Here is a 12,468-nt window from a genome sequence, read left to right on the forward strand (position 1 = left end):
GTGTTCAAATGTTAGACCTTGCGTATGTATGGACATTAAAACAGTCAAAAGAAGCTCAAGACACAAAGGCCATCCTTTGATCGCCGTCAGGCCTCCCGGTCCCAATGGATTGGACGTCTGTCGTCGTCAAGGGCAGCCAACGAGTGACACCAAGCAACACCATCAAATAACTAGCAAACTCAGTCAAGAAAAAGCTCCCTTTTTGACCCATTCCTATTGTCTGAGCCTAAATGGAGCATACATCTCCAGCTGTCAGTAGCAGCCAATAAAAGTTATACATTAGGAAGAAAAAAAAACATCAAGACTCTGGTCTGTCTCTCGCTATTTATGGCAGGATTTAACTTAAATAGATTGGAAATTAATAAATAAAGTCGTGTACGACAGAACCTAAAAAACGGTATTTTAGCTGTCAGTAGCAGCCAATAAAAGTTATAAATTATGAAAAAAAAAACCATCAAGACTCTGGTCTGTCTCTCGCTATTTATGGCAGGATTTAACTTAAATAGATTGGAAATTAATAAATAAAGTCGTGTACGACAGAACCTAAAAAAAACGCTATTTTAGCTGTCTGCTGTGCTCTGGTCATAAACGTATATTTTTTTCACGGCGACACAGACCTGTGCTTGCGCTTATACGCCCTGACGTCAGGGGGGCACTAGAGAGCGCAGCGTCAATGAGGCTAGAAGTAATGACACAAGGAAGAAAAGCCTCACGAAGAAGAACGGAAGCAGTTTACGTCCTTGTGAGGAAAACGGCCAGCACACAACATGAATAGAGGAATATTTGTAAGTCACTACATATACTACTTTCACAAGCTGACTGCACTTATGTCTTTGTTTAACGGGTGGCTTGTCATTTGGTAAAAAGCGTCCATAGACCTCTCGGCATCGGTTAGGGGTCAAAGGCATGCCGGCTAATGTCGTCGTGCTAATACGAGCAACCTCCAACTTTTTGGCTGCGACATCTTCAAAATCTATATTGTCGAATAAGCGGGAAAATGTACGCAAACTCCCGTTCTCCTCCAAAACATTTTTACGGCGCATTAGGCATTTTTGTGTGTTTTTCTGACGGGAGGAAGGTTATTTTGATATTTGTATGAACACTGCTTGTATGTACCAAAATAAAGTATGTACTGAGAGCAAGTATTTTTTGCCTATGGGATTTGCCAGACTTGTGCTATCAAACTAGCTTTGTAGCTATCCGGCCTCGACAACAATTTGAATACAAATAAAATAACGACACCTTTTTGGAAAGGTATTGTGAAATTGAATACTACTTGTTGGGAAAACGTTCCGTTAATCCAAATGTTCAGCCCCTAATACCAATTGATATGTTTAAACAATTAAACGTGAATGTGGTCGTCCTTATTTCGTTCCACAAACCAGGAAAAAGTGTTATTATTGTATTGTATTTTGAAGATGCTCAAGGGGAAGCATTAGATGTGGGCTTGTAAGATATCAATAGGAATGTACCACTTTTTGAGTAACGCTAGGTGGCAATCATGTTCCAAGGCGGCTTAACATGATGAAGAAAGGCACTCGAAGCTACAATTTGAATTTGTCCTTCGTTTTTTTTCGGGATATCTGGGGGCGAAGGGGGTCTCTGAACTCCCAAATTTTGCCAAACTTGTTCGCAACATTCATCGCCTTGCTTTTTTGTTGCAGGCTCTCCAGCAGGTGGCGCGGCGGAACTTTTGCGGCTCTGCTCGGAGGTCCGTAGAGAACCAGGTCCCCAAGAACCAGAAGCTCTTCCAGGTGAGTCTAAGAATAAAGACCCCCGGTCTCCTTGAAAGCCAAGAAAAGTCTCGTTTAAATGAATTAAATCTCGTATTGTTAATGAATACACCACCCGCCCCCTTTTTGTGTTTATATCCCTTTATGATGACCGAATTGTCAATTTGAACTCGTAACGCACCGATACCAAATTAAACTCAGCTGTCGTGCCAACACCGTTTTATTTTTCGGGGGAAAAATACTTCATTATTACACACCTACCTGCCTATAAGTGGAGGACGCATACCTGTCAACCTCTGCCGATAACTGCCCTTATAAATGATTATGATTCCCCTTACAAACCCCCAAAAAACCTTACAAACACCGTGCGAGTCGTACGGTGTTTGTAAGGTTTTTGGTTGACAGGTATGAGGACGCCACGCCGTTCGTTGTTTGTGTGTCGCTGTGCGTAGCTGGTGGCCATCTTGGGTAGGGCAAGCAGAGATGGCGAACGAGAGTGCAAAGTACAAATTGCACAGTTCATGCACGTTGTTTGTCAGCATTCCACGATACGGCTGATGTCGTTTTAGCGGCGGTTGCTTCTGTCTAACACTAATTCTAACAATATGCTCCATGTGCGCACAAGTAGCGAGTGATTTAAATTCGACGTTTTAATGTCTCCTCTAATGACAGGTAATAAATTAGAGGCGGCGGAGGTCGGTTCGCTTGCGCGGAAAATGCCACCGTCGGAATTTCCGCCCGCCGACAGTCTTTGCGATCGACGAACTCCTAATGGACGTGGCGTCGATCGCCGCCGTCGGCTGGCGAGCGAGCGATGCGATCCAGCCGACTGGGACTTGTCGCCGGAATTGGCAAATGAGAAAAATGGAAGCGCGCCGGCGACGTGCGCACTTGGACGCCAGTCGCGACGCATCGCCGGCCAAAACCGCCGACGTGAATCAACTGAGCCACGGTGCCAAGAGCGGCTGATAGATGAGGGGAAAAAAGATCCAGCCCGCCCCCTTCATCTCAACCTTTTTGCGCAACATTCTTAGACGACCGCTTCACCTCTGCCGTCAATTAATCGACCGTTATTTATCCTACCGACTGATGTTGGACCCCGAGCAGAAAGAAATGAGAGCCACGTGTTTTTTCTTCTTCTTTTTTTCCTTCCTGTTTGCTTGTACTGCAACTGGAATGGATGTCGGATGCCAATTTTGATGAGCCAGCAAGTCAAATATTAAAGAAATATGTACATGTCTAATTGGAACATGTGACTGTTGCGGCCATTTCCACCAATAACGCTTTTTAAAAAAGCCTTCTTTTTTTTTTAACTTGTTAGATGATAAGTTTTAGCATCTGACTCCAACGGCTAAAAGTGATCTTGAACAAAAAGCTGCTCCCTCTCCACCCACAGTGGCCCAACCCCCGTCGATGCAACTTTTTCACCTATGTATAAACTGTCAAAGCTAGTTCAAGACTTTTTTTTTGGACCTATTTCAAACATGGGCCATCAAAGCGCAAACTCTTGACCATTGAAGAGCGAGCGAGCGAGCGCCTTAAACAAATTGAAGCATTGGACATTAGAAGGAAGATGTAGCATAAGACTAGGCATGTATTTAACAGGGCTGGGCAAACTAAAAAAAAGGCCCAAAGTGAGTGCTTTGGTTTCAACCTCTAAAGAGGAAAGCTTTCCACGATACTAGTGTCCTGCAAGTGCAATCAGTGGATAGGCGTCAGGTGTATCTTGTAGCCCAACCCCCGCTGGTTCAAGTTTGTGAGCTCGGTCGCTGCCAGATAGCTTGGAACTGGGAAGCTGCTCCCTCCCTCCCCACCCAAAGCGGCCCAACCCCCGTTGCTTCAATTTTGTCACCTATGTCTGTGCCAGACGGATTTGAGAAACTAAAAGCTGCCTGGTGTAAACTGTCAAAGCCAGTGCAATACTTTTTTTGGACTTATTTCAAACTTTTGACCATTGATGAGTGAGTGAGTGCCTTGAAGAAATTGAAGCATTGGACATTATGATGACAATAAAGGCTTTTGATTTGATATAAAGGTGTAGCATCCCATAAGACTAGGCTTTCATTTCAAACAATTCTACAAAATGTAGGTTTTCATGAAGAGGAAAGCTTTCCACAATACTAATGTCCTGCGAGTGCAATCAGTGGATTGGCATCAGGTGCATCTTGTAGCCCAACCCCCGCTCCTTCAAGTTTGTCAGCTCGGTCGATGCTGGATGGCTCGAATGGAAAGCTGCTCTTTCCTCCCTCCCATAGCGACCCAACCCCCGTCCATTCAACTTTTTCGCTTATGTATGTGCCTTTGTCACCTTTGCAAAGCCACCCCTGCCTAGTATCAACTGTCAAGAGCCAATCCAAGACTTTTTTGGGGGCCTATTTCAAACGTAGGCCATCAAAGTGCAAACTTTGGACCATTTTGACTCATTTAACAGCACCTTTGTTGAATGATATTTCACCCATTTCATTCTACGGAGCTGTGTATGATGACCAAAAAGGCTTTTGATTTGACATAAAGGTGTAGCATCCCATAAGACTAGGCTTTCATTTCAAACGATTCCACAAAATGTAGCTTTTCCTAAAGAGGAAAGCTTTCCACAATACTAGTGTCCTGCGAGTGCAATCAGTGGATTGGCGTCAGGTGCTTCTCGTTTCAGCACAACCCCCGCTGGTTCAAGTTTGCCAGCTCAGTCGCTGCCAGATAGCTTTGAAGGAAAGCTGCTCTCTCCCCTCCCTCCCTCCCATAGCAGCCCAACCTCCTTCCATTCAACTTTTTCACCTATGTATGTGCCTTTGTCATCTTTGCAAAGCCGCCCCTCCCTGCCTGGTATAAACTGTCAAGAGCCAGTTCAAGACTTTTTTTTCCCTATTTCATACATGGGCCATCCCAGCACAAACTTTTGACCATTTTGACTCATTTAAGAGTGAGTGCCTTGATGAATGATATTTCACCCATTTAATTCTATGCTGCTGTGTATGATGACAATAAATGCTTTTGATTTGATATAAAGGCATAACATCCCATAAGACTAGGCTTTCATTTCAAACGATTCCACCAAATGTAGGCTTTCATAAAGAGCAAGCCTTTCCACAATACTAGTGTCCTGTGAGTGCAATCAGTGGATTGGCATCAGGTGCATCTTGTAGCCCAACCCCCGCTCCTTCAAGTTTGCCAGTCAGCTCAGTCGGTCGCTGCTGGATGCCCTGAGCCAAAAGCAAAAGCTGCTCTCTCCCCCCTCCCATAGCAGCCCAACCTCCTTCCATTCCACTTTTTCACCTATGTATGTGCCTTTGTCACCTTTGCAAAGCCACCCCTGCCTAGTATCAACTGTCAAGAAGCAATTCAAGACTTTTTTGGGGACCTATTTCAAACGTAGGCCATCAAAGTGCAAACTTTGGACCATTTGACTCATTTAAGAGCACCTTTGTTGAATGATATTTCACCCATTTCATTCTACGCAGCTGTGTGTATGATGACAAAAAAGGCTTTTTATTTGCTATAAAGGCATAATATCCCATAAGACTAGGCTTTCGTTTCAAACGATTCCACAAAATGTAGCTTTTCCTAAAGAGGAAAGCTTTCCACAATACTAGTGTCCTGCGAGTGCAATCAGTGGATTGGCGTCAGGTGCTTGTCGCAGCCCAACCCCCGCTCCTTCAATTTTGTCAGCTATGTGTGTGCTAGGTGGCTTTGAGAATACACCGAACCCACCCACCCCTGCCAGGTATAAACTGTCAAAACCAGTTCAAGACTTTTTTTGGACTGAAGACGATGACATATTTTAATCCTATATTTTATTACAGATGAATCATTACAATAAAACACAAGGCGGTTTAATCATACAGTAGTAATATATCAAAATAAAGCCTTGTGTTTTATTGTAATGATTCATCTGTAATAAAATATAGGATTAAAATATGTCAGTCTTCATTCAAATATAGGATTACAATATGTCATCGTCTTCAAACTCAAAATGCACAAATGACATTGAAATATGACAATATGGATTTGCCCTTTGGTTTGCTCGCGATGACGCTCGTTCATGCCTTTTGAAATTGACCTTTTTTTTTTGGTTGCTCTTTTTTTTTAGGAGGACAACGGCGTCCCGGTGCACCTGAAAGGCGGCACGGCCGACGCGCTGCTCTACAGGGCCACCATGACGCTGACCGTGCTGGGTGAGTGGCGGCCCGCTCGGTTCGCACCACACCATTCCTTCCCCCCGTCGTTAGGGTTTCCGGTCATCCCTCCGCGCTTTGCGCCGGGCGTATTGGACATGAGTCCATTCGATAGATATCTCGGCAGAAATAGAAAAGACCACGCTGGCCCTTTCGGAGAACATTTTGCTCGTCCCGTGGCGGTATTTCCGGTTGAAGCGATCGACGGCGCCGGACTTCCACGGGCGGGGCCCAAGCGGCGTCCGGCGCCGTCGACGGACGTGGCGATTGATTGTGACCCGCGGCGGTGCCGTTTCAGGGGTGGGTTACGTGCTGTACGAGCTGGTGAAGGCGGCGTACCCCCAGAAGAAATAACGAGGCTTTGGCTTTGGCTTCCATCGGCCCTCAAGACCGCCGGCGCCATCTTGCTTCCTGTCATGTTTGTGGGATCAATATTTATTGCTCAGACAGATCAATTAAACTTGTCATGACCAATTCTTCCTCTTTCCGTCTGCTTTTTGGCCACATTGGCTTTACCTTTTTGTTTTCATTTGATTTATTGGATTCTGTTGCTCCAAAAGATCAGCTGATAAAGCGCATTCATTCAAGGATTAATGTCGTATTTTGGATGGAAATAAAAGAGCCCACTACACATTTGCTGACTTGACCTTGTTTTTTTTTTTAAAACATCTTTTATTATTTGTATGGAAACCACTTTTTGGAGCTGTTTTTCTGTTCAGCGGGTTCAATTCACACGCCGCTAGGGCGGGGGTGGGCAAACGGGTCTTCGAGGGCCGCTCTGTTTACAGGGTGGAACCAAAGCACCCCCACACTTTGTATAGTGCAAGGGTGTCAAACTCGGATTTGTTAGCGGGCTGCAATAACAACTCAATTTCATGTGGGCTGGACCATTGTAGATATAATATTTAGATTATTTTTTTGAAATTGGATTATAAGAACTGAATCAAAAGCCCTAAATATACCGTTTTTTTGTAGATATAAAATTGTTTATTGGAACTTTTTTTTCTTAGCAAGGGAAAACATCTATTAATCATTTGTTTTTCATTTCAAATGGAAACCATTTTTTTTAATGATATTCCATATTAAAGTGGAAAACCTAAAATATTTTTATATATTTATTTTTAGATGTTACAAAATGCTTTTTGACCTAAAAACACCAAAAGAAAAAAAATGATAAAAAATTGCCATTATTGATTTAAAAAGGGGGAAATCAGGAAATATAATATGCATCTATAATCTTCATTTGAATTTGATCCTAAAACAGAAAGTTGGCACTCATGATTAACTTATTAGGGCCGCACAAAATGATGCGGTGGGCCAGATTTGGCCCCTGGGCCACCACTTTCACACCAGTGGTATAGTGGAATTGTTTGCCCACCCTAACTAATGTGTGTGCCTTTTAAATTTTTTTTTTTCCCACGACAACGCACTCGTAAACGGAACAAACAAATTTAAATTAACTTGGATTAATATATACAGACACTCAAACATACGTTTAATGTAACTTTACACAAAACTGAATTCTAATTTTGTTGTAATCTTTTGTTACCTTGGTTTTCCGGGTTGGCGGTTTGCCACGCCTCCACCCTCACGTTCGCTATCGATGGACTGTTTGCTGTTGTACTATTCCCTTCAAAATATTCCCAAAATGATGGTCTTAGGAGAAACTCATCTGAATTAATCGTTCCATGCTCGTAAATATTGTTATACACGAAAAATATGCAAAAAAGACCTGGCTTGGCCGCATCACGAAATTTTGATCGCATGACGGGCGAATTAGTCCATCGAAATTTCTGCCGTAAGACGAGAATTTTGTATGACGAGCGGTCGTATGACGAGGTACCACTGTACTAGTATGTACTGTGCATTGACCTGGTCTTGCATTCTTGGGAGGCCCACAAGAGGGCGTCAGCGACCCTCGCCTTCCTGCCTTGAACCTGCGACGGCCACGTGAAGACGCTCTGATGGGGCTGGCTTTGGGACTTGAGGTTCTCGCTTTCTAGAGCTCAGAGGAGAAGAGGAGAAGACGGGAGAAGAGAGGAGAGGCGAGGCGGCAATCGTGCAGCGGGACATTTTGGGACGCGGTTTCAAGTCACGTGAGCCGTCCTTGCTGGCTCAGCGCAAAAGAAAAAAAAAAGCCTGGCCGCCGAAAAGTGTCAAAGTTTCCGAGGGACTCTGTGGTCCGCGGGGTGGGTGGGTGGACCGCCCCCTCCTCTTAAGTAGGACTGGTTCGGCCCACTTTTGGGAAAAGCCGTCGACGCCCGCCGAGCTCCGAACACAAGTTGGGAGCACCTCAGCTGGGCACCACTTCCTGCCTTCCTGCCTTCCTCGCTCTTCTGCTTCATTTCAGGTGGGTGCCAGCCCGCCGTTGGTTGATTGCTCTTTGGCTCGCTCTCCCGGTTCTCACTTCTTGTGACCTACCTCCTCCTCCTCCTCCGTCGCTTCCCCGTTTGGCTCCTTTTCTGTTTCTCCAGAACTTCCCAGGCACTGTCGCTCGCTCCTTTCTCACTTGTTGGTCTTGTGATTCCTCCTCAAAGCTCTCCATCTGTCCTGCTTCCTCTTCTCTTTCAAATCCTTCTGTGACCTCCTCGACCTGATTTTTTTCTCCTCATCTGGCCTTCCTCCTTTGCCACTCGATTCGGGGAAGTCCTCCTCCTCCTCCTCCTCCTTCTCCTCCTGGAGCCCGTCTCCCATCCCTCCCCAAGTCGCCTCGCCTGGCGACAGTTGCCAAAGTGATCCGATAGTCAATGTCTTCTTCTCCACACTCCTCCATTTCTAATGGGCTAAATTGGATTTTGCACGATTGTATATTTTGGTTAACGAAGCAAAAGTCCAAACCGTGGGACGGCTGACGGAAAAACCAACGTTTGTTCGCCGCCTCACTTCAAGTGGATTGGGCGTCCATTAGCGATAATATCAAAGTTGGCACATTGGCAGTAGCTCATTTAACCAAAGATTTTCTTTATTACGGCTTACGTCGTCAATGACAAAGCCTGGGCCATCGACGATGGTGGCCGGGCGTCCAATCCGTTTGAAGTAGGAGAATGCCACTCTCCCACTTGGAATGTATTGGCCGTCTGTTTGCATTTTAGGAAGAACACATTTGTTTATTTTCAACTCCCCGTCGTGAAGTCATTTGGCTCGACGGCCAATTGCCGATTGGACGTCGCTCCTCCGCGGGGTTCAAATTTTGGAGTGTGGATACGGGCGCAGTGAAAAAGGTCAGCCGCTTGTGGCAGTTCTCCTAACAGGCCTTCCGGCCGACTCTTTTGGGCAGCCCGCCACGTCCACGCCGCGCCGCGCCGAACCTCCGGCGGCCAAAATGAAGAGCGGACGGAGCCTGGCGGCCGCCGTCTTCCTGTCGCTGATGCTGGTGCGCTTATCTTCGGGCCAGGACCAAGGTAAGAGGCGCTGACACGGTCCTCCTCCTTTTGACCTTTCACCCCTGCCTTTCCTCTCCGTGTCGTGGCGGTGCCAAATGAGTGTGCGTGTGTGCGTGTGCGCGCGCGCGCGGCGGAAACGTTTTCAATTGGTTTGCCTTTGACGTGGTTTTGCTCTTTAAGAATGTTGAAGTCATTTCAGATGTTCTTTGTCTGCCATTGTTTGTCTTTGATGCTCCTTGACACGGGGGAGGGAATCTTTCAAGCCTTTTCAAGCCGGGAATTTGCACGCAAACCATCGCACTCTTCTTCCACGTTTTGTCGCCGGGCGGGAGAAAAGGGGCCCGTGCGCCGGTCGGACCCCGCCCGTGGATGGCCACCCTCCAAAGAAAAAAAAACAACAACAATCTGGCCACCATTTATGATGAAGGTCCTTTGAACAAGAGAACACAAGCACATTTTCCAAAATCTTTGAAATACAATTCAAAATCCAAAGTCATTTTGGAGCCAGAAATCCATACAATCACTATTTGCATAAGCCCCCCCACCCTCAAGAAACTGTGTCATGTGACCATTGAGAGGCGCTCTTGCTTCAAGTCTCTGCGTGACATGTCAGAAAGAGAGAGAGAGAGAGAGAGAGAGAGAGAGAGAGAGAGAGAGAGAGAGAGAGAAAAAAACGAATCAAAAAAAGGAGTCCGGCTGGCGGCCAACTTTCCTGCCGGGTGATTTCTCTCTCCTTATGGAACGCGAAGACTAAATATGACTTCAACTCATCTTTTTCCACGAGTTCAACACCAGTGGAAAAAAAAAGCCACGACCGTCTGCTTATTTTCTCTCAAATGACAAAGTGAGTGAGACACACGAGAGAAAAGAAAATGGGAAAGAGGCCTCTGCGACCTCACGTAACCTTGGACAGACTCCAGACAGACGCCGGCTTTTCGCTGCCATCGACGGCGACCGACGCTCAAAGCGTGTCGATTAGCTGCGGCCAATAAGTTGACTTGGAAAACGGGGAAGAAGAGACCTCCTTTCCTCATATAAGTCAAATTGAAGTGGAAGAAAATGGGCTAGGGAAGATTTTCAACAAACAAGTTTCATTTCAAATCAAAGAGCCTAAGCTTGGAAATGAGAAGCAAAAGCACCAAACTCCTCGTGGGCTATGGACGCCAGATGATTGTACCAGGGAGCAACCGCTTGGAATTTGCGGAAGAATGGAAAGAGTCACGCACGCCCAAAGATGAATGGCAAATTTTGGGAGAGAGGAAATGGGCCAATCCCGGATAGAGCCTCTGGCAGAGCCAGAGCCAGAGCCAAGACGCACGCCATGGTTCAGGTTGGTGCTTCCTCCGCATGGTCCAATCCGATCGCTCGGCTCCGTCGCCTTCCCGGTCAAGTCCGTCCGGACTTTACCACAATATTTTACTGGGATATTCTTCACTTGTGGCGGTTGGTGGTGGTGGACAAAAGGTGCCCTCCCCCCCAACCCGAAGAATATGCTCCTTAAAATATTCCCCAAAGAACACGGCGTCTTTGCGTACATGACACTTTTTTGTCCTCAAGTTGTCTCCTGCAACTTGTCATGTACGACTGTTGTCAATTTGTACTTTTTTGTGTGTGTGTGTGTTAACCAAAAACAAGCTTCCTCCCCCTAATGCCAAGCAGCAGGCGGGCAGCCCAGCCCAGCCCAGTCCAGCCCGGATGGAAGGCGGACCAACACGTGTGCCATCGCACGCGTTGGCCAATCCAATCCAATCCGATCCCAGTTGGATTGGATTGACGTCCACCCGCTGTGGAAAACATGAAAATGCGTGGAGGAGACTTTTCATGTGTGACAGCAAAGAAAAGCCAAAGTCTTTTAAGCTTTTGAAAGAATTTTGAGGGGACAAAAGCATGAAAAGATCACCACCTTTGGATTGAATGAAGTGACCCGGGCAGCCTCAAAGTCCACAGAAAGTGACTTGAATTTCTGCACCCAAATCAATAGGCGCTGACCTCAATTCCATGGGAAGTGAGCCCAAAAACCTCAGGAAGTGAGCCTAAAAATCACCAGGAAGTGACCTCAAAAACATCAGGAAGTGACCAGGAAATGAGAAGGAAATGTCAGAATTGCAACGGGAAGTTTCCGGTCCAGAAGAGCAAGCGTCCCCACTTATCCTTTCCAGAAATGGCGTTTTGAAGAACGCTGTAACCTCCCTCTTGCGGCCTTTCTTTGCTGTCGCCGCCCGTCGCCACATCACCACTAACCAACCAACGGCAAAATAAACCCACCAAAGCCTGGCCTTTTGACGTTCCTTTTGTGTTTTTGCGCCCAGCGGAGCCGCCGTCCCAGCTGACCTTTCGCATCGCGGACGAGCGCAGCGTGCAAATGTCCTGGCGCGGGCCGCGCTCGCCGCCGGACGGCTACAGGGTGCTGGTGACCTCCGACCAAGGTGGGACGGCACGCGCGCCGCAAATCATTATCCCAAACATACTTTGACAGGTGGAGTTTTAAGTTTTTTTTCTTTTTTTCTTTCCACTGCCGCGACGCCTTTTGGCCTCCGGCGACGCAACGGCGAGACAAACATTGCGAGTCAGCTCGGCGCCATAGAGGCTTAGATCAGATGAAGAAGCCTTATTTTACGCTCGGCTAAAATCAACTTAGTCTGCTTAGTCCCTTAACTCGTCGACGTCGCCTTATTTTACGGCAATAAATAAATCACGAGGTTATTGTGGATGAAAATATTGCAGCAAGCGCCCCTCCCTCAATTTGAGCGCATTGCAATTGATGAACTTTTTGGTGCAGTCCATTTTTAGCCATCTTTACTTTTGAAACAAATACCAGTTGTTTTATTTCCTTTTTCTTCACTTTGTTGGACTGTAATCCCACCCTCCCTCCCTTCAGGCTTCTTTCGCGAGTTCGCTTTGGCGGGGACGGAAACCTCCGCCACCATTTCCGATCTGGACCGAGACGTGGATTACTCGGTCAGCATCTTCGCCTACGTCGGATCGGCCGAGAGTCTTCCCGCCACGGGGCGGATCAGGCGTGAGTGCCGCCCATCGTTTTGTCTCCGCCGGCCCCGGCCCCGCCCCCTTGCGGCCGGACGGACCACTTGACCCCGTTTCCCCTCTGCGCTCCCGCAGTGGAGTCCGGGGCGGGATCTTCCCGGAGAGCCGACCCGCACGCCGTCCGTAAGTGTCGACCGT

General features: G+C 46.9%; 2 protein-coding genes across 5 annotated transcripts in view; both read left to right on the forward strand.

Moving 5' to 3' along the window:
- Positions 1 to 635: 635 nt before the first annotated feature.
- cox7a2b (cytochrome c oxidase subunit 7A2b) lies at positions 636 to 6,379 on the forward strand. Its single transcript, XM_077587215.1, has 4 exons — positions 636 to 785; positions 1,665 to 1,754; positions 5,821 to 5,905; positions 6,204 to 6,379. Exons 1-4 carry the CDS (start codon positions 768 to 770, stop codon positions 6,257 to 6,259), a joined length of 249 nt encoding a protein of 82 aa, XP_077443341.1. The 5' UTR covers positions 636 to 767; the 3' UTR covers positions 6,260 to 6,379.
- A 1,590-nt stretch (positions 6,380 to 7,969) lies between these two features.
- The window catches only part of col12a1b (collagen, type XII, alpha 1b), a 36,344-nt gene continuing 31,845 nt past the window's right edge, over positions 7,970 to 12,468 (forward strand). For 2 of the 4 annotated variants that reach the window (XM_077587216.1, XM_077587217.1), the window contains exons 1-5: positions 7,970 to 8,255; positions 9,183 to 9,306; positions 11,598 to 11,714; positions 12,167 to 12,307; positions 12,406 to 12,453. In XM_077587216.1, coding sequence (XP_077443342.1) covers positions 9,228 to 9,306; positions 11,598 to 11,714; positions 12,167 to 12,307; positions 12,406 to 12,453 — 385 coding nt within the window. In that variant the 5' untranslated portion in view covers positions 7,970 to 8,255; positions 9,183 to 9,227. Of the gene's footprint in view, positions 8,256 to 9,182; positions 9,307 to 9,995; positions 10,619 to 11,597; positions 11,715 to 12,166; positions 12,308 to 12,405; positions 12,454 to 12,468 lie in introns of those variants that run through there. The other 2 variants (XM_077587218.1, XM_077587219.1) reach the window with 2 other exon arrangements.

Source organism: Stigmatopora argus, chromosome 19, assembly GCF_051989625.1.
Source record: "Stigmatopora argus isolate UIUO_Sarg chromosome 19, RoL_Sarg_1.0, whole genome shotgun sequence".
Taxonomy (NCBI): Eukaryota; Metazoa; Chordata; class Actinopteri; order Syngnathiformes; family Syngnathidae; genus Stigmatopora; species Stigmatopora argus.

Bases quoted from the DNA above. Each gene is read 5' to 3' on its own strand.
- cox7a2b (XM_077587215.1), top strand. The intron at 1,755-5,820 runs GTGAGTCTAAGA...CTTTTTTTTTAG, and splicing joins AGAACCAGAAGCTCTTCCAG to GAGGACAACGGCGTCCCGGT. The intron at 5,906-6,203 runs GTGAGTGGCGGC...GTGCCGTTTCAG, and splicing joins CATGACGCTGACCGTGCTGG to GGGTGGGTTACGTGCTGTAC.